The sequence below is a fragment of the Glandiceps talaboti genome, chromosome 7 (assembly GCF_964340395.1).
Source record: "Glandiceps talaboti chromosome 7, keGlaTala1.1, whole genome shotgun sequence".
Lineage (NCBI taxonomy): Eukaryota > Metazoa > Hemichordata > Enteropneusta > Spengelidae > Glandiceps > Glandiceps talaboti.
The window spans coordinates 26,700,429-26,723,962 of NC_135555.1; the positions used below are offsets into that span (position 1 = coordinate 26,700,429).

General features: G+C 36.2%; 1 protein-coding gene across 2 annotated transcripts in view; it reads right to left on the minus strand.

Annotated features, from left to right (window-relative positions):
- Positions 1–21,054: 21,054 nt before the first annotated feature.
- LOC144437321 (puratrophin-1-like) overlaps positions 21,055–23,534 on the minus strand; it is a 148,123-nt gene continuing 145,643 nt past the window's right edge. For both annotated transcript variants that reach the window (XM_078126244.1, XM_078126243.1), the window contains one exon: positions 21,055–21,930. In XM_078126244.1, coding sequence (XP_077982370.1) covers positions 21,925–21,930 — 6 coding nt within the window. In that variant the 3' untranslated portion in view covers positions 21,055–21,924. The remainder of the gene's footprint in view (positions 21,931–23,534) is intronic.

The following is a 23,534-nucleotide window of genomic DNA, read 5'->3' on the forward strand; positions in this document are numbered from 1 at the left end:
TTTGTAGGCTATTTAGTTTAAGCTTTTTATAGTGTGTCTTGCAATTGTTCCCTCAGGCTTTAAGCACCATCATAGTGCCAGCAATTAAATAAGTTTAGTAACTTTTTATGTTTGAACAGAATAGAATATGGTTATCCCCATGTAAACTAACTTCAGAGAACAAAATAAGGAACATGCAAGACAAAGACCTGTCCTGGTCACATTTCAGAGTGTAGAAGATAAACTTAAAGTTATGAAGAATTTATATAATCTGAGCAAGGCTTCACTTCCATATACTAATATAAGCAAGGCTTCACTTCCATATACTAATATAAGCAAGGCTTCACTTCCATATACTAATATAAGCAAGGCTTCACTTCCATATACTAATATAAGCAAGGCTTCACTTCCATATACTAATATAAGCAAGGCTTCACTTCCATATACTAATATAAGCAAGGCTTCACTTCCATATACTAATATAAATGTAAGACATGACATGACTCAACAGCAAAGAGAAGCTGACAAGGTGTTACAGGCAGAACATAAGAATGAGGCTAAAGCTGATCAAAATGTTATTTATTTGGTACAGGGTCATCTATGGGACCGGAAGGTCATCAAAGTAGAGAAACCAAGTCTAAGGATAAGAGAGGAGGATGTAAGAGGTGTCTAACCTTTGGGGGCTACTAATGCCGATGTTCTTACACAAGAGAAGATACAAGCATTATGCACAAGAGTTCGTGACTCTGCTCCGAACATTATTGCAAAGTCAGAATAAAGCCAAAGAACTATAAGTATGACTTAAATTTGGCCCAATATGAGGAAGACTGGTATGTCTTGATTTACTTACCTTACGTTATCGTCGCTTAAGGGGAGATATGATAGAGTTATACAAAATTGCATCAAAAAGAAATATGATTCAAGTGTAACTGATTTTATTAGGTTCAATGTCGGTACAACTAGAGGGCACCAGTACAAACTTTTCAAGGAACATACAAGGCTTGACATACGAAAGCATTACTTTGTGAACAGAAGTGTAAATACATGGAACAGTATGCCACAGTCAGTGGTCTCTGCACCTTTGAGTGACAACTTGATAAACTGTGGAAAAACTTACCATACAAATTTGCCATTGGCTCTCAACCATCAACTTTAGACATTACTACGCACTCTCAGCGCTGTATATGGCTGACAACGATCTGATTTTAAAATTATAGGCTGATAAACCTAGTGTCAGAATTTTTCCTGTATTCCCGTATGTTTGTTTGTAGCATTGGGTTTGCAGGCTTTAATAAGTTTTGTTTTCTCGGAGAGTTAGGCAATTGTTCCGTTAGGATACAACAAGGCTGTGTACCAAATACTACAGCAAAATCGTAAAGTAACGCCCATGTTTCCTTTTCCTGTTTGTAGCATGGAGTCAGCCTACAACAAGAGAAGCCCAGGTTCATGAAAGCTTTCCTCATCGGAGAACGGATTGTCATATATTCCAAAGTAAGATGGCACCAAATGACACAGCAAATAAGCTAAGTGACTCTTCTCTTTGTAGCAATGGATTGACAGGCTTAGTTTCGGTTCTTGTTGGGGAGTTTATATTTGGTAATAGTTCCCTCTCGGGCTTAGAACGTCGGATTTTCTCTGTGGAGTTTTTGCCTCTTTATTTTTTTTGTCTCCCGTCAGTCACTACTGTTTGAGATGTTTTGCCTAGTCATAATTCATGCATTCATTCCAGCACCTTTGTTAACTTTCGCGGTAGCTGTCGTGCATAGAACAATAATTTCGATGCAAGTCGGTAAAGTTTGTCAGATATCGTTCACATAATCTGTACGTTTACCTCGTAGGGAGGGCAAGTTGGGTTTTGATTATCAGCCTATAGATTGTTGGCTTTGAGTGGACTGGACTTTTGGTGTCGTAATATCGAGATCCCCCCCCCTTTTTTTTAAATCTCTCTGATCTAACGATGATAAATATTCCAACATCTTTGGTACTGATTAGTTATTCCTTCACGTTGGCCAAGGTGTATGTAATATGGTGGTTGTCTTGTCAACCACGTAGTAAAAGAGAAAGATATCTGAGTGTGAACATTGTTGCAACATGCAAATTTCAGGTTTGGATTCGGTTTTGAGTCTCGATTGTTGGCTCTAAATGAACAAGACTTTGGACTTTGTAATGTTTTATTACACACAATCTGTCTCTCAATAAATGATATTTCGAAATTATTTCTATTGTGATATGTGTTCTTCGAATTTGGCCAATGGATATGGAGATATCTTGTTATCAACCAGAAAGGAAAATAATATCACAAAAACATTAACGTCGCAACAGGCAAATTACATGATTACATGAACATGTGCAGGCATTGGTGGCCTTCATAGGCCGAAGAATTTCGATGCAGAGCGGCAAAAGTATGCATGCTTGCTCAGACTTTCGTACACGAAACCTGTACGTTTGGCTCGTATCACAGGAGGGCATGGATTCGTGGATTGTTAGTTCTAAGCGAACTAGACTTTTGGCTTGTACTGTGCGAGTGATATCGCTTAACCGAACCAGTCGTTATTGCGTTGATAAATACATTTATACGTATACCGAAATTATTTGTCCTGAATATTGATTCTACAGCTAAAGAGATATATAGTGGTTATTTTGTTAACCAAAAGGGAAAAGAGGTAGGTGTTCAGCTGTAGAAAGAACTGCTTATTCGAACAACAGGAACCGGCCAAAGTTGCAGGCCGATGCTTTCATCATTATTTAGTTGTCGTTAGAAATTAAAACTTTTAGTGCTTAACAAATTAGCATGTCACCATGGTTATTGTCATCATGTGATACTGTTGTTGGGGGTCAACGACTTGTATAAAGTACCAACGATATTTCTAATTTCCTATTCCAGTGTGTACTTTCCAGTGCATCAGAGTTGAATCGGCATAACTGCTGTACATAAATGGTAGTCTTCCAGGGTTTGTCATGTCTTGAATTCAACGACTTTAATGTTGGAGCATTTACAACATGCTCTGGTAGATTTTTCCATGACAGGAAAGATCTGGCGTTTAAGGGGTTCTTGACAGAAAACACAAAAGACCAATAGCAGAGCTCCACTAACGTGTTTTTTTTAGCTCCGCTGTCAGCGAAAGCTGAAAGCGTAGCTTTAGGTATAGGTGGGTATAGAGTATAGAGGTATAGGTGAATGATAGGTGTCCGTCAACTTTTTAGCTCCGCTGTCAGCGAAAGCTGAAAGCGTAGCTTTAGGTATAGGTGGGTATTGAGGTATAGAGAGTAGAGTGAATCATAGGTGTCCGTCAAACTTTTATATTTTCACTATCTACTCCGAAAGTGACAGTCGGAATTCTTCGATATTTGGTGTGCATGTTCCCTGGGGGGAGGCTATTCAGATTTGTTCATGCCAAGTTGATCTGTGCCATTTTCAATTTTTTTATGATTTTTTTTCCAAAAATGACATTTTCATCAACTCCTCATAAACTTTAAGTCAGATTGTTTTGATATCTGGTGTGTTGATGCACAGGGGGTAGCTTACTTAGATTTGTTAATTTCAAGTCAGCACGTCTTCTCTTCTATTTTTTATGATTTTTTTTTTGAAATTTGAAAAAAAAATGAATATGTTAATGAGCATAATGACCGACGCCATATTGGAAATCAGTCCGCGAGACTTTAGGTAAAGTGCAACTTTTCAAAATACACTATTGACGTCAAACAAGCAATGTAATATGTGCTATAGTCTTAATTCTACGATTGTGCGCCCAAATGACAAATATTTGTTCGAAAAAGGTTTGTAAACTTCAAATCCAATTCACATACCACCCCTCCTACAGAATGGTTCATTCCAGTATATGCACCTCTTAGCTCATGATCATTGTGAGAAGTCTTCCATGCCTGAACTGAAGTGTTTTTGACAGAGTCAGTCGTCAATAAAAACGATAATACTCTTTCTAAAATTACCACATTTTGAAAGGGAAAGTACTTTGTGGTTCATTTATGGAGTTTTGTTTTTGGACGATCAATATTGGTGGCAAAATTACAGCGTCAAATGGACGACAATCCCAAGTACCCGGATGCACGAGGGACTAACCCAGAAGCAAGTCGTTGTCAGCCATACGTTACAGTGCAGTGGTAACATCGTCCGAGAAATCGCTGCGTTCAGTGTCATTATTCACAGAATTGTTGTTTTCGAGTGAAACCCCGTCTTGAATTGTATAACTCTAACAAATGAAGACATGTCAAGTTATATTTTGAAAGTTGTATCGCTAGTTTGAGACGATTTTCTCACGTACTATCGGGGCTTACTTGGACTTGGACCTTACTCCAGTTCATCGGGAAGTTTAGCCAGCCCGATAATTCTTTCTGGTTTAGTTTACAACACTTTTGATCGCGCAGATTTTGTTGTTGTGATGAAAAGAAATTAAAAAAAAGATCACTTCAACCATTTCGTTGTGTTTTCTTTATGAAAGGTAATCGAACATGAACGAGTGTTACCACTGTAACCAGGAGGGTCTATGCTGTAACGTATGGCAAGGGTTCGACATACACGCTGGTCCGCTATCCCGCGAGTCTAGTAACTTTCTGTAAGGACCATGAACCAGTAAAGGTTACTAAAATGCCCATTGTAGGTAGTCCGACGGGATAGTGACTTTTCGATAGGTATATCAGGGAGCTCAGAATTCAAACCACCGGCTATATGATGAATTCACGGTCATAGTAAAATTCATTTGATTTTTAATTTGCTATTTTGACCAACTCCGGTTGTCTATTCGCGATAAAATTACGATTAGTTTGGAAACGGGGTAGATTTTCTATGATTCCGTGTCATAAAAGCATGTGTTGTGTAGTTTTCGAAAAGCACACCCGGTGGGAAAGTCGCCCAACAGACGATCTCGCGCCATTGCTGTACTACGTGGCACTTTATTCTGGCGGGGTGTCTCTTGAAAACGGGAATAGCAAACGATGAGCCAATCAAGTGAGACCTTTCAAATGTAGCTAATATTATAGCCAATAAAATTAGTTGTACGATGATATGTGTATAATAAGTCCTCTACACTGTAACAAGTAAATAGTAAAGTTGAAATCTTTGTCGCATGAATTCGTATTTATGTACGGATGCGTAGTCTTTCTGAACAGTAATTCTTAGATCAGTTAGTATTTAAACTACGTTTCTGAGTTAATTATTCGGTAGGTTATTGACGAGCTCCCTTTGTAAAACCGCTGTACAAATTGGATGTCGGCGTTCGCCCGGCCACGTTCAACGGAACTAGGTATTAGTGATGTATCACTAATACATCCATGGTCAGTGTTACTAAGTAAGTTAGCAGTTTCATTGTAGGCTGTAAGTTGTACCGGTAAAAAAAACGATCATCACATCATGTAGGAAGTACAAAAACATAGAACACGTTGTTTTCTTGCTGAATAAACTCACTGAAATAGCAACACGGTCAAATTGCGTCTTCGATTTTGACAGCCACCATTGTTATGATTGAGCTTCACACATCCATGCACTGACACGATTCCGTGTTCCGTGTTCCGTGTTCATGTTTTGGTATTCAGTTTGAAAAATTAAAATCCTGAACTTTATTTTGCGAACGGTTTTGTCATTTCTTAGTAATTATAGGGCCGACTGTATCACGTTTAACGTTTATGTCAACCCGGAAGTACATAGACACGAAAATAGACGAAGTGACTTGTACATGTAATTAGTAACAAATTTTGCTGTAACTGCTGGTAACCTTCAAATTGGATGTCCCCTAGTATGAGCGAAAAACCGGGTCGAAGTTTCAGGGCCTCAAGTATGTGTCCCGAATTCATCGGATAATCGGTATTCCTAAATGTAATGCCAAAATCTGTGTTGCTGGTACAAACGAAGAGATGTCAGTTGAGGTTTAGGCATTTATTTATTTTTATGTTGTAAATACATTCTAATATGCACTAAGGACAACACTATAAAGACTTGCTCTATGGGAAGGTAATTTTTTGTCTTTTAAAAATGCAATAGTTAGATCAATGTGTACCAGAAATGTTATGTAGTATTTAAGCTAGAAATAAGACCACATAACATCTTATTACTCCTCCCCCCCCCCCCAATTAAGACAAACTACTCACAGAAAGCAACAAAAAAAAGAGAAGAAGCTCCAAAAAAAAAAAAAGAGAAGAAGCTCCAAAACATAAAAAAGAGAATAAAATTACAGTAAGGAGTTGATGATGCACAAACAACTACAACGAAATAGACAGTTCAATTACAACAGTGTTTGAAATAAATATGGAGTTGTCTTCATTCTGGTTCACTGTCACTCCAAATTGCACGACAATATAGAATTAATCACAAGTTACATGTTATCTGAAAACATCACACTTTTATAATGGGTCTGAAGAGTGATTTTAGTGAGTACCAAGAACGTCCCGTGTTACTACTTGCTGTGGAAAATCGCCCGGTCAAACGAGGTCATCTTCAGCTTCTGGTCAAATCAGTCGTTTTCTACCGAAAATTCTTGAACGGAGCATTACACAACGATCCTACTAAATTTACTTGCCATAGTTATTTAAAACACATAAAAATCCACCTTTTTGTGAAATTTGTAAAACTCCCCTAGTATGAGCGAAAAACCGGGTCGAAGTTTCAGGGCCTCAAGTATGTGTCCCGAATTCATCGGATAATCGGTATTCCTAAATGTAATGCCAAAATCTGTGTTGCTGGTACAAACGAAGAGATGTCAGTTGAGGTTTAGGCATTTACAGTATCTAAAATGGAGGACTCTAGTGAAAGTTACGGCGAGTTGAAAATACCCAAAAATAAGGCCTGTGAGCAGCCATTCAAAGTGTAATGGTCGCAAACTGAAGGATAGATATATGCAAATGAGGATGTTGTGGACTGGCTGATTATGTAGAAGGGGTGCAGAATTTGGATTTGAAGTTTACAACCCTGTTTCGAACAAACGCTTGTCATTTGGGCACACAATGCGTAGAATTATGACTATAGCACATATTACATTGCTTGTTTGACGTCAATAGTGTCTTTTGAAAAGTGGCAGTTTACTTAAAGTCTCGTGGTCTGATTTCCAATATGGCGTCGGTCATAATGCTCATTAACATATTCATTTTTTTTTCAAATTACCAAAAAAAATCATCAAAAATAGAAAAGACGTGCTGACTTGAAATTAACAAATCTAAGTAAGCTACCCTCTGTGCATCAACACACCAGATATCAAAGCAATCTGACGAGTAGTATTCGAGGAGATGATGAAAATATCATTTTTGAAAAAAAAATCATAAAGAATTGAAAATGGCACAGATCAACTTGGCATGAACAAATCTGAATAGTCTCCCCTCAGGGAACATGCACACCAAATATCGAAGTATTCTGGCTGTTACTTTTAGAGGATGATGAAAATATAAAAAGTTGACGGACACCTATGATTCACTCTACTCTATACCTCTTATAGCCACCTATACCTAAAGCTACGCTTTCAGCTTTTGCTGACAGCGGAGCTAAAAAAAACAGCAGAGCTATTCTGACCGATAGGTCGCTTGTTTTACTACTAGTTGTAAAGAGACAGAGGTATAAGGCTGCATTCACAAATAATGGAGGGGGGGGGGGTTGGTTGGAGGAATCATGACAAAATTAGATTTTGTTTTCAAGTCCCCCCCCCCCTTTATAACCCCCAAAAAATTCAGATCCCCCCCTCCACATGGTCAGAAATTTTCAAGCCCCCCCCCCCCCCCACCACACACACACACATTGTCTCTAATGTAATTGCATGGACATGTTTACATTTGGAATCTCTAGATTTTACTCATTTGCACAGACTTTAACATTACTTGAGTGTATATTGAAGCTGAACACAGGGTAATTAATGTAAGTTGTTGTTTATACAGGAACTTGTGTATATACATGTTTTGTACCCTTTTTTGTTAAAAGGCTGTCAAATTTTGACATGATTTTTAGTTCTCCAGTTTCACTAATTTTTTTTTGCTGAATCATTTTTTAAAGCCATACTCCTACCCTGTTAACAAATTTACATGAATACTTTCCAATATTATTTTTGCATAGTATTTTTAAAATTAATGGCTCTAGAGACAATTAGACTACTGTACAGTCTTTTAATTTAATTATTATTATTAATTTAATTATTATTATCTTTATTTTGCAACCAAACACAAGGAGGTGGTTGAAATCATACAATTTAAAATCGCAAATACACAGGAAAACACTGACTAAAAGAGTACAGACATTTAGGCTAAAATGTTTAAGAATGATTCCTAATGAAAGGTTACAAAGCTTAAGAAAGGTAAGACATAAAAATATACTGATTACTGTTATACAAGCTCGAAAACATTCTGTCAAGCCATCATTGGTAATTGTACAAAGCGTATGATATGAAACTGTTTTTGAATCGTTCAGTTCTACATCTGAGAATACTACACTTTTTTGAGTGACAGGTCTTCCTTGTTGAGGTTGGATTGATCAAGTAATTTAATTTGTCATTACTAATGCATATTTTCCCAAAAAATGATTGGCATATTGTATCTCTCCTCTGCGTTAGAGTTTTGATATTGGTAGGGATACATTCCGGATATGTCTGAGGAAAAATGATCCGGAATGCTCTTTTTTGTACCATCTCAATTTGTTGTGCTAGATCACTTGTAAGTGCATTATGCCACAGTGGACAAGCGTATTCTACCACTGGTCGTATAATTTTGCAAACAGCATATACAAATTTGCATTCAAACTTTAAAAAAAAAATACATGTAAACTTTTAAAATAGGGCAACTCTGTAAGCCAAACACTGACAGTCTTGTATGTATTCCAAGCAAATAAATACACACCATGGTAACTATGATGCAGATCCATGGAAATAACAGGTAAAATGGTGGCCATTATTGTATATAATGTTTCAGTTTGCAACAATTCTTTTGTAATTGACTTTTGTACAACTATTCATCAATTCTTCTGGTCTTCCATGTTGTTGCTCTCCGGCCTGATCTTGTATACATATAAATTTCACTCTCACTGACTTCAGGTGACCCAAACTCCCTTTCCACTATATCTGAGTCAGGTGAATCATTGTCACTGTCAGAATAACTGTCAGTATCAGAGCTGCATGGTTGAAGAATCACTTATGTTCTGTCGGTGGTAGAAGTGGGATCTAATATACCGGTAGCTTCTATCTTGTCAGCTTTTATCTTTCCTGGTGCTATGGGAATGTTGTGTTTTGCTAAATATTTACAAAGTTCTTTCACTTTTAGTTTGACAATAGCTCCACTCCTTACCAAGTTATGAGAATGAGGAGTAAGCTATTGAGAGTGACAAAATGGACAGAAGTGCAGTAGATGGTTGTAGAGACTAGACACATTCATGTTGCTGAGGGGTTATTTTAAATATTGCCTTGTTTTTTCATATATTTAATAATTACACATATTGCATTGTTTTATTTTTTGGATAGGGGAAAGTTTCACCCAATAGTACTACACAATGAGCTCTGCATCTCTAGACATTTTAGATGAGCCTAATTTGCAAAGACTATTAGTCCATGAAGGGTCTCAACAACAATCTTATTGGTAACTATGTATTTGTATTAGTATCAAACCTGTTGATCCACCACCACCAACCAAATATCAGTGACAGCCTGACAGGCTATTTATACTCATTTCACATTTATCAAAATGTGCCTTCAGATGCAAAGCTTGATGTCCTTTGCTCAAAACTTTCAGTAATCAATCAGGTACAAATGGATAACAAATAATTAAGGGATGGTGCAAATTTAACTTTTAAACGATTAAACTATTAATTTTTACAAAAATTATTTATATTTATACATTTTTTATTTACCGGTTTACATACAAATATAAATTGTAAGAAATGTCACAAGTACTTTCTGCCTGAAATCATAAAGGATTTTATATACATGTTTTTTGGAAGAGTTTTATGTATCGTTTTTATTTATTTATCTATTTATTTATGTTAGCAGTTCAAGATAATTCAAAACGTTTATTTAAAAGATTAACATTCACTTCAGGACTGTTCAACATGCCATCAGCCGATGCCGAGTATGATAAATAGTGCAATGCTTTGAAATTGTCCATAGACTATGTCATACTCATTTTGCAGTGATTTTGGGCTATCTATATTGTGCATTCTCTTCCTGTGTTCATTTTACAGTTGGTTTAATAGTTGTGATCAACAATTGGCGAGATAAACAACTCAACATACACTTAAGTTATTAAAAAGATATTGGGTATCTCAAAATGTGTTTTCATCATTATTATAATGTGAAAAATATTTTTAGGCCCCCCCCCCCCAAACACCCCAAAAATTTTCAAGTCCCCCCCTCCACTGTCCTCCAAATTATCAAGTCCCCCCCCCCTCAATTCCTCCGACCCCCCCCCCCTCCCATTATTTGTGAATGCAGCCTAACAGAAAGTCTAAATATACAGTAGGATCTGTCTCTTTTTCAAAAGTAAGATGATTCATGATTTTGGCGGAAACTCCTTATTCATATACTTTTGACGGGAAACTAACTAGACTTGATTGGTTGCACTTTTGGATTATTTACTTGCACAGTGTATTTGTATAATACATCAATTTGTTTAGTATGTGTAATGTCATGTTGTTTGGGCCATTCAAGCAGATGTTTTCTGGACATGGTACCCATAATTTATTGTTACGAGACTCTGTGTTTTTGGCTTGCAGGTCTAAAATTGGACGAAGTTGTACAGAAAGTACAGGAGGACTTGTTGTGGAAGCTGAACTCTTTCAACTTACAGAAATCTACCGTTGCGTCTATAAGCATCCAGACCTTGTTTTGCCTTGGTTAGGTTTCCATAGCAAGGCTTTTAGACATTCACCGAAGAAAGTAATCTCAATTGTAATGACATTGTACTCAGATACTGGTGAATTTTTTGATTAATAGTTTTTTTATTTTATTTCAAATGGAGAATGAAGCTATAAAATGGTGAAATAACCTTAACTTACTTTACAAAAAAAGACAAATTTATCTAAACATGCCACAACTTCTGAGGTGTACATTTTGTAAAATATAAACACTTGAAGTGAAACCAAATTAACATAAAAATGTGAACATTCAAAAGATGCAATGCACATTACTTTCATGTCTTCTTGGGAATGACTTCAAGAAGAACCAAACTGTGACAAATGTTACTTTTATTTTGGATTCCTCGAATAATTATTTCATCAATGGCATACATTGTATAAATTATCCTAACTAATTGTCATATATGACTAAACAAGTCTTTGAGAATGACATAGTCCCCGCTATGATTGGGTTTTAAGGAATTATCACTTCTCTGATCAACACTTGTGAACCTAAATCAAACAGACTTAGATATGTTGTGTCTGCTTGTTGGACATGGAACATGCCTACAACAATAAAGGATGGGTCGGGTATGGGGGATCGTATCACGACGAAAATGGATATGCACATGTATGCTATAGAACACTGTCCTAATACCAGCTTTGAATGAGATCTGTTCAAGCATGTCTGAGTTATGGCTTTAGACATAGAAAAATCGCAAACAAAATGGCTGCCAGGCGGCCATATTTGATCATATCACAACAACAATGAATATGCACATGTGGTGTCATAGAACACTGTCGTAATACCAACATTGCATGAGATCTGTTCAAGCATGTCTGAGTTATGGCTTTGGACAGGGAAAATTCACAAACAAAATGGCTGCTAGGCAGCCATATTGGATCGTATCACAATAAAAATGGATATGCACATGTGTTATAGAACACTGTCCTAATACTAACTTTGACCAAGATCTGTTCAAGCATGTCTGAGTTATGGCTTTGGACATGGAAAATTCGCAAACAAAATGGCTGCCAGGCAGCCATATTGGATTGTATCACTATGAAAATGAATATGCACATGTATGTCATAGATCACTGTCCTAATACCAACTTTGAATGAGATCTGTTCAAGCATGTCTGAGTTATGGCTTTGGACTCGACATAGAAAATTCACAAACAAAATGGCTGCTAGGCGGCTATATTGGATCGTATCATGACAACAAATGGATATGCACATGTATGTCATAGAACACTGTCCTAATACCAACTTTGAATGAGATCTGTTCAAGCATGTCTGAGTTATGGCTTTGGACATAGAAAAATCGCAAACAAAATGGCTGCCAGGCGGCCATATTGGATCGTATCACAACAATGAATGTGCACATGTATGTCATAGAACACTGTCCTAATACCAACTTTGAATGAGATCTGTTCAAGCATGTCTGAGTTATGGCTTTGGACATGGAAAATTCGCAAACAAAATGGCTGCCAGGCAGCCATATTGGATCGTATCAGGATGAAAATGGATATGCACATGTATGTCATAGAACACTGTCCTAATACCAACTTTGAATGAGATCTGTTTAAGCATGTCTGAGTTATTGCTTTGGACATAGAAAATTCGTAAACAAAATGGCTGCTAGGCAGCAATATTGGATCGTATCATGACAACAATGAATATGAACATGTATGTCATAGAACACTGTCCTAACACCAACTTTGAATGAGATCTGTTCAAGCATGTCTGAGTTATGGCTTTAGACAGGGAAAATTTGCAAACAAAATGGCTGCTAGGCGGCCATATTGGATCGTATCATAAAACAAATTGACGTGCATATGTATGCCATTGTATGTTGTCGCTGTACCAAGTTTGAAAAAAATCGGTCCAGGCATCTCCAAGAAACGGCTGCGGATGGACGGATGCACGGAGAGACGGAACCAAATCCATAAGTCCCCGTCCCGGACTTCATCCGCCAGGGACTTATATCTTTACTCTTACACCCAATCTGTGTATAATTGTATATGGTCAAAGTTCTAAAGTTATTGGAAGGTCAAAGTTGCCAGGTTACTGGAATTATAATTCCATGAAAGGTATATGTTTTGCAGGAATAATGTCAAACATTCCAAATATTTTTTGAATTGAAAATACATTTATATGGCCACAATGTTGAGTGCACAACTTTTTTTATATTTTGAGCACTTCCCTGATATAAATAATATTTGGCACACAGAAAGTCACAACATTTGGACGAGGAAAAGTTTGCTAACTTTGGTAAGACATGCACATATCCAAATGGAATTTCATGCATGTATTTTCATCAAATGTGTATGTTACCATAACAAAACATCTGGAGCTGCTTATTTCATGACAAAAAGGACTCTGGAGAGTTTGGTTGGACACTGGCATAACAAATGAATTTTGTCCAAAAGTACCACAGAGATTTTTATCTATAATATAGTAATGGTACACAATACAGGCAGTATTGTATACAATAGAAACGACACAGAATACAGGCAGTATTGTATACAATAGTAACGACACAGAATACAGGCAGTATTGTATACAATAGTAACAACACAGAATACAGGCAGTATTGTATACAATAGTAACAACACAGAATACAGGCAGTATTGTATACAATAGTAACAACACAGAATACAGGCAGTATTGTATACAATGGTAACAACACAGAATACAGGTAGTATTGTATACAATAGTAACGACACAGAATACAGGCAGTATTGTATACAATAGTAACAACACAGAATACAGGCAGTATTGTATACAATAGTAACAACACAGAATACAGGCAGTATTGTATACAATGGTAACAACACAGAATACAGGTAGTATTGTATACAATAATAACGACACAGAATACAGGTAGTATTGTATACAATAGTACTGACACAGAATACAGGCAGTATTGTATACAATAATAACGACACAGAATACAGGCAGTATTGTATACAATAATAACGACACAGAATACAGGCAGTATTGTATACAATAGTAACAACACAGAATACAGGCAGTATTGTATACAATAGTAACGACACAGAATACAGGTAGTATTGTATACAATGGTAACGACACAGAATACAGGCAGTATTGTATACAATAATAACGACACAGAATACAGCAGACTAGTATTGTATACAATAGTACTGACACAGAATACAGGTAGTATTGTATACAATGGTAACAACACAGAATACAGGCAGTATTGTATACAATGGTAACAACACAGAATACAGGTAGTATTGTATACAATAGTACTGACACAGAATACAGGCAGTATTGTATACAATGGTAACAACACAGAATACAGGCAGTATTGTATACAATAGTACTGACACAGAATACAGGCAGTATTGTATACAATAGTAACGACACAGAATACAGGTAGTATTGTATACAATAGTAACGACACAGAATACAGGTAGTATTGTATACAATGGTAACAACACAGAATACAGGCAGTATTGTATACAATAATAACGACACAGAATACAGGCAGTATTGTATACAATAATAACGACACAGAATACAGGTAGTATTGTATACAATGGTAACAACACAGAATACAGGCAGTATTGTATACAATGGTAACAACACAGAATACAGGCAGTATTGTATACAATAGTAACGACACAGAATACAGGCAGTATTGTATACAATAATAACGACACAGAATACAGGTAGTATTGTATACAATAGAAACAACACAGAATACAGGCAGTATTGTATACAATAATAACGACACAGAATACAGGCAGTATTGTATACAATAGTACTGACACAGAATACAGGCAGTATTGTATACAATAGTAACGACACAGAATACAGGCAGTATTGTATACAATAATAATGACACAGAATACAGGCAGACTAGTATTGTATACAATAGTAACGACACAGAATACAGGCAGTATTGTATACAATAATAACGACACAGAATACAGGCAGACTAGTATTGTATACAATAGTAACGACACAGAATACAGGCAGACTAGTATTGTATACAATAATAACGACACAGAATACAGGCAGTATTGTATACAATAGTAACGACACAGAAGACAGGCAGTATTGTATACAATAGTAACGACACAGAATACAGGCAGTATTGTATACAATAGTAACGACACAGAATACAGGCAGTATTGTATACAATAGTAACGACACAGAATACAGGTAGTATTGTATACAATGGTAACAACACAGAATACAGGTAGTATTGTATACAATAGTAACGACACAGAATACAGGCAGTATTGTATACAATAGTAACAACACAGAATACAGGCAGTATTGTATACAATAGTAACGACACAGAATACAGGCAGTATTGTATACAATAGTAACGACACAGAATACAGGCAGTATTGTATACAATAGTAACGACACAGAATACAGGCAGTATTGTATACAATAATAACGACACAGAATACAGGCAGTATTGTATACAATAGTAACGACACAGAATACAGGCAGTATTGTATACAATAGTAACGACACAGAATACAGGCAGTATTGTATACAATAGTAACGACACAGAATACAGGCAGTATTGTATACAATAATAACGACACAGAATACAGGCAGTATTGTATACAATAATAACGACACAGAATACAGGCAGTATTGTATACAATAGTAACGACACAGAATACAGGCAGTATTGTATACAATAGTAACGACACAGAATACAGGCAGTATTGTATACAATAGTAACGACACAGAATACAGGCAGTATTGTATACAATAATAACGACACAGAATACAGGCAGTATTGTATACAATAGTAACGACACAGAATACAGGCAGTATTGTATACAATAGTAACGACACAGAATACAGGCAGTATTGTATACAATAGTAACGACACAGAATACAGGCAGTATTGTATACAATAATAACGACACAGAATACAGGCAGTATTGTATACAATAATAACGACACAGAAAACAGGTAGTATTGTATACAATGGTAACAACACAGAAAACAGGCAGTATTGTATACAATAGTAAACAACACACACACACACACCACCATGCCTATAGCAGTTGTGCTAAAAATGTTTACATCAAACTTTAACTGGGCAGTATCTCCATTGCTGGATCAATTATGTCTAGTTTTTGGGAAAATTTTTTTTATTCATTTGTTTAACATCCATGTTGTTATTTTTGTAATATACATCACAATTTCACTATAATTGTTATTGGTGTGGTTTTGTTGCTAGGTATTTGTGCATTTACTCTTTGGATGTTTATTCACTTGCCTAATTGCCAGGGTTGTCAGTGGCCGAGTGGTTAGACCACTTGCCTCTTAACACTGCGGCTGGGGTTTGAACCCATGAGGGATGGCCCTCACTGGACTTCTTGGGAGATAAGTTTTTATATACTTAAAGATTTATCCAGTGTAAATAAAGAGTATTATTATTATTATTATTATTATTATTATTATTATTATTAATAATTCCTATTTTTATCTTTGCAATATACACCATCATTTGGCTGTTACTATATGTGTTGTCTTGTTGCTTGGCATATATGCATATTACATTTTTTGAATGTTTATTCACTTGTCTATTAATTTCTTTTATCTTTGCAATCATTTGGCTGTTGCTATGTGTGTGGTCTGCTGTCATCTCACATTTTACTGTGTGGTGTGTTTGTTACTGTTGTCATCTCACATATTACTGTGTGGTGTGTTCGTTACTGCTGTCACCTCACATTTTACAGTGCGGTGTGTTTGTTACTGCTGTCACCTCACATTTTACTGTGTGGTGTGTTTGTTACTGCTGTCATCTCACATTTTACTGTGTAGTGTGTTTGTTACTGCTATCATCTCACATATTACTGTGTGGTGTGTTTGTTACTGCTGTCATCTCACATATTACTGTGTGGTGTGTTTGTTACTGCTGTCATCTCACATTTTACTGTGTGGTGTGTTTGTTACTGCTGTCATCTCACATATTACTGTGTGGTGTGTTTGTTACTGCTGTCATCTCACAGTTTACTGTGTGGTGTGTTTGTTACTGCTGTCATCTCACATTTTACAGTGCAGTGTGTTTGTTACCACTGTAGAAAAACAACACATCACCCCTTCTCAAAACGTACATTAGAGACTTAAAACAAACATCCATGAAACACTTCTAACATTTTGTCCGGAGCAGTCAATTATATCCACATTATTTTGTTAAGGTTGTGGTGAAGCAAGTCATTGACAATAATACAACAATACAATCATATAGAAAACACTAAATACAGGGTAATAACTTGTATAGAATATTCAAGTGTTAAATACCATGTGTGTATGTATTTTCATACTTCTGACATGAAATGTCTATGATGGAAGAACAACTTATTTTGTTTTGGTAGTGAAATAATATACTCATATTTGTTATTCAAAATAAACAATGTACACTACATATGATTGTTATGTATACGTGATAATTCACTGATGAACATACTTGTTTTCAAAATCATTATTCTTAGACTTTGCTGACCTTTGCTGACCTTTGTAATCATTTTGTCTTTACATTGCTCCAATACTAAGATACTGAATTTATATGGATAATGCAGTCTCCAATCTTTCCCCAATTCCTCTAATTCAAAATATTACCATAAATTGGGAGTTGTAAGGAGAATATAATGAATTCTGTAAATTTGTAAATGTGTATATAGTTATAAAATCCCTCTTTCATTGTTTGTATTTATAATTTCACATCTTAAAGCTGGTTTTTATTAACTTAATATTTTAATTACACATGATCAAAGTCCATAGTTTCTTGTATTTCACAAGTTTTGGATTGAAACCTACCAATGCTTACTTCAAATTTCAATATAAAAACAAAACTTTAGACAGATACCATTTCTTGGCAGTAAACTTCAACAACCATATGATGCAGAATATTTCAAGCTATCTATCAGGAAGACTTAGAACACTCTTGGCTGAAAGTGGTGATTCAGAAATGTAATGAAGCAACATCTAATCAGCCAATCATTATATTTGTTGGCTTGACAACCATCATGCATTGATTTTCTTTTAATGTCTTTTTGAAAAGGCACAATGTGTGTAAAAGTATACTCATAATTCTTTCTTAACAAATACATGACATATACATTGTATATCAAATAAATTGATTATAGAAATGAAGGCACTTTCTACAACAGTATAGTACTAAAGGTGGCTTGCATTGTTGTAATTGTTCAACAAAAATGACTGCACATTTACATCTAAATCAATGTGGATGAAGATATTAAATGGACAAGATATTAAGTGGACAAGATATTATGTAAATTTCACTAATCAAAGTTCAAAGGCTGGTCACATAGTATATAAATTTCATGCCAACAAAAATTTTCACTGAAGTTCTTGTTTTGCTCATATACTTAAATTGTGTGTAGAACTGTGTATCAAGTTTGTTGATATTATGACATCAACAAATCCTTTTTTCATACATTATTATTCCTTTTGACATTTATTGACAACTCATTTTTAGACAAACTGCCTTATCTAACATTGACCAGTACGTAGTCTGAATGAAACTGAAAAAAACTTCAGTTAACTTACATGTAAGTTAATGAGAAACAAAACAATAGACAACATGCCTTCAATCGAGGACATAGTCCCAACTTGTGTGTTTTATGGCAAAGTTATTGTGCAAATTTGAATGGTGTCTCTAGATACAAACCTTCATAATTTATTGACCAATTTACTATTTGACTTTGAATATGAGGATCAAAGCCAAAGGTCAAGATATGGAAAGAAAGCTGATCTTTGGGATATAGACATGGAGTATTTGTTTATTCAACTTCTTGAGTTAACATAGAAACATTTTGGTCATTTCACCTTTGTGAAGGTCAGAGGTCAATGTCTCATTTGAAAGCTGATCATTAATAATCTGACTGTAGACACCTGAATGGTGTTCATATGTGACAACTTTTTGAGATAACAGGCAAAGTGGGCTTGTTTATCACAAACATGGCTATCATTTTTCTATTCAGGTCAAGATCGTGAATTGAAATGAAGTGACATGCATATGTCTCACATAGTAAAAACCAAGACATGATCATCATTACTTGAAATATTTGATTCAAACAGCTATGAAGGTAATCCAAATTTGGCTATTTGACCTTGAAAAATACTTTCATGGACAAAGGTCTGCCAGGTTCTTAAAATATAATATGGGTGTAGGCACTTGAATGGAATCACTACATATTATGCCTTCAAAAGTTCTGATGCATATTGTGAAATTTAACAACAAATATGGCCGCCATTTTGCCATATTTGATTTGGTCATAAAACAAAGTGGCATGCATATATCTCACATAGCATATTACGTGTATGCCAGGTTTGGTTGAAATCAGTTGATGCATGGCAGAGATATGAGGATGAACATATGAACACATGGCTGGAACCCAACATACTAGTCCCCTCCGAGGGGTGCCTGAATAGGGACTAAATAGGGCTGTCTATAAGCAACTGAAAAACTTGAGTCAACTGAACAAGAAGCATAAAACCCAACATATATGGCTTGAGTTCAAATAAAATTACAAGTCCAAGTCTGGTTAAAACTTCTGCTATATATATATACCCTCATCTTTCACTTTGTCAAATTTGCATATAACATAACTTAACTTAAGTAAATGAAGTGTTTCTGGCACAAACACAGTCATAAAAGTAATGATAATACACAACCAGACTACATTTTATGGATATTCTGAATGTGTGCCTAAAGAAAACTAGTGACAATGGCGTTGTAGCACAACTATACAGCTTTACAAATGTTTATCCATATGCTAGTCCATGCTAACAATAGGTGTTCTGACCGTGTTCATTTGCTGTTGCTAAGGGTGTGGTGACATTGCTAGGCTAGACATATTTGTATACATTTTTTGAATGTTTACTCGCTCGCTTACCAGATGATGTTGTTATTTGCCCAAAATATACTGGCATTTGGTTGTTGTTAAGGGCTTGGTCATGGTTGCTAGGGCCACTTGTGTCAAAATATTTTGAAACAAGTCATTGAGAATGACATAGTCCCCACTATGATTGGGTTTTAAGGAATTATCACTACTCTGATCACGCAACAACACTTGTGAACCTAAATCAAACAGACTTAGATATGTTGTGTCTGCTTGTTGGACATGGAACATGCCTACAACAATAAAGGATGGGTCGGGTATGGGATCGTATCACGATGAAAATGAATATGCACATGTATGTCATAGAACACTGTCCTAATACCAACTTTGAATGAGATCTGTTCAAGCATGTCTGAGTTATGTCTTTGGACATGGAAAATTTGCAAACAAAATGGCTGCCAGGCAGCCATATTGGATCGTATCACGATGAAAATGGATATGCACATGTATGTCATAGAACACTGTCCTAATACCAACTTTGAATGAGATCTGTTCAAGCATGTCTGAGTTATGGCTTTGGACATGGAAAATTCACAAACAAAATGGCTGCTAGGCGGCCATATTGGATCGTATCATGACAACAAATGGATATGCACATGTATGTCATAGAACACTGTCCTAGTAATACCAACTTTGAATGAGATCTGTTCTAGCCTGTCTGAGTTATGGCTTTGGACATAGAAAAATCGCAAACAAAATGGCTGCCAGGCGGTATCACAACAATGAATATGAACATGTATGTCATAGAACACTGTCCTAATACCAACTTTGAATGAGATCTGTTCAAGCATGTCTGAGTTATGGCTTTGGACATGCAAAATTCACAAACAAAATGGCTGCTAGGCGGCCATATTGGATCCTATCATGAAACAAATTGATGCGCATATGTATGCCATTGTATGTTGCCCCTGTACCAAGTTTGAAAAAAATCGGTCCAGACATATCCAAGAAACGGCTGCGGACGGACGGACGGACGGACGCACCTAAGTCCGGCGGGGACTAACAAGTTTGCAGAATAACACTTCTAGAAACATCTCATCAAGTTTCAGTCTCATTGACTGAGTACTTTTTGAGATAATTTTTTGACCAAAATTCACATTTTTACACCTAATGTGCATATCACTAATGAGATCATTATATGCTTAATATTTTTTCATCTATAAACCCCTAGATGCATCCCAATTAAATTTCAGCCCAAACGGCCTAAGTAATGTCCCATCAATTACCAAGCCAATCAGTCTGGCAGTTTTTGACTTTAAGTTGTTTACACACACGCACACACACACACACACACACACACACACACACACACACACACACACACACACACACACACACCTCAGTTCAGTTGTGCTAAAATTGACAAAAAAAAAAAAGAGGTCCACACAATTATGGAGGCACTCATGATCACATGATCACATGACCACCCTTCTCAGTCAGCAAGAATAAGAGACTGACAGCCAAAAACAATGTGGTAACAGGATTTTGAAATGGTTTACATCCTGAACCTAAAGCTGGTCATAATTTCTGATTTATAGATTAATGTTTTACTGACATCAGATTAACTTGCGGTCATTGTGGACATGTTACAACCAGCATTTACCTTGGCACCATAACACTATACTCCATGTATATCACCACTCTTTACTTGTGGATCTGTCAAATCATTTGTAAAATACTACAGACTCAATGCTTTAAACAAAACAATTGAAAAAATGGTCAACATTATACAACTGTATTTCTGATTGTATCCCCTGCATTTAACCATAACACGTCAGATATAATCTATGTACAGTTTCCATATTTCAGGTCGTAAGCCAGGGTTCATAGGTCACACAGAGCTTGTTATTTTTGTCTCTTATTGAGACTTGTCATCCACTCAGTTGTGTTCATAACTGATTCCCAACATTTAAGGTTTTGACCTGTGGCGGCACTCTTCAGACAGCATGGGCACAACTATTAAATGCTGAGCCTGTGAAGATTCTTAGAGAATAACAAAGCTATAGTTGTAATGGTAGTGTCATTCTATAGTGTCACTTTGTCAGTATTTATACACTTCATACATCCTGCTCATGAGGTATTTCTTTGGCCTGGTGGAGTATGACTCATGTCTCATACTTGTTGGGAGAACTTGGCACACTTGTATCAATCATACATCCTTCACTCGTTACGTGTCAAAGTTCACTCACTTCTTTAGAAAGTTAGACCTGTTGAAAAAAGTGGGAAAAAAAGCGAAATGAGTTTACAAACACTTGCAGTATTTGTGATCTGTAGTAACAACCCATGCTGCATGCTTGTTTAGTGTTAACTAATATATACACACTAAGAAACTATTTACACAGAATAAAGGCAACTGAGAATGAAAGTATGTCAACAAGGGCTTACCACAACTTACCAATGAGGTCACAAATATAATATTACTGTACTTATCAATGTAGTCTAGTTCATATACAGTATTGTTACATTTATGCCTCCACTCACATAGTCTAGTTCCTATACAGTATCGTTACCATTAACACCTCCACTCACTAGTCTAGTTCCTATACAGTATCATTACCATTTACACCTCCACTCACAGACTAGTTCCTATACAGTATCGTTACCATTTACACCTCCACTCACAGACTAGTTCCTATACAGTATCGTTACCATTTACACCTCCACTCACATAGTCTAGTTCCTATACAGTATCGTTACCATTTACACCTCCACTCACATAGTCTAGTTCCTATACAGTATCGTTACCATTTACACCTCCACTCACATAGTCTAGTTCCTATACAGTATCGTTACCATTTACGCCTCCACTCACTAGTCTAGTTCCTATACAGTATCGTTACCATTTACGCCTCCACTCACATAGTCTAGTTCATATACAGTATCGTTACCATTTACACCTCCACTCACATAGTCTAGTTCCTATACAGTATTGTTACCATTTACACCTCCACTCACATAGTCTAGTTCCTATACAGTATCGTTACCATTTACACCTCCACTCACTAGTCTAGTTCCTATACAGTATCGTTACCATTTACACCTCCACTCACATAGTCTAGTTCCTATACAGTATTGTTACCATTTACACCTCCACTCACATAGTCTAGTTCCTATACAGTATCGTTACCATTTACACCTCCACTCACTAGTCTAGTTCCTATACAGTATCGTTACCATTTACACCTCCACTCACATAGTCTAGTTCCTATACAGTATCGTTACCATTTACATCCCACCTCCACTCACATAGTCTAGTTCATATACAGTATCGTTACCATTTACACCTCCACTCTCAGTCTAGTTCCTATACAGTATCGTTACCATTTACATCTCCACTCACTAGTTTAGTTCCTATACAGTATCGTTACCATTTACACCTCCACTCACATAGTCTAGTTCATATACAGTATTGTTACTATTTACGCCTCCGCTCACATAGTCTAGTTCCTATACAGTATCGTTACCATTTACACCTCCACTCACATAGTCTAGTTCCTACACAGTATCGTTACCATTTACACCTCCACTCACTAGTTTAGTTCCTATACAGTATCGTTACCATTTACACCTCCACTCACATAGTCTAGTTCATATACAGTATCGTTACCATTTACAACTCCACTCACTAGTCTAGTTCCTATACAGTATCGTTACCATTTACACCTCCACTCACTAGTCTAGTTCCTATACAGTATCGTTACCATTTACACCTCCACTCACAGTCTAGTTCCTATACAGTATCGTTACCATTTACACCTCCACTCACATAGTCTAGTTCATATACAGTATCGTTACTATTTACACCTCCACT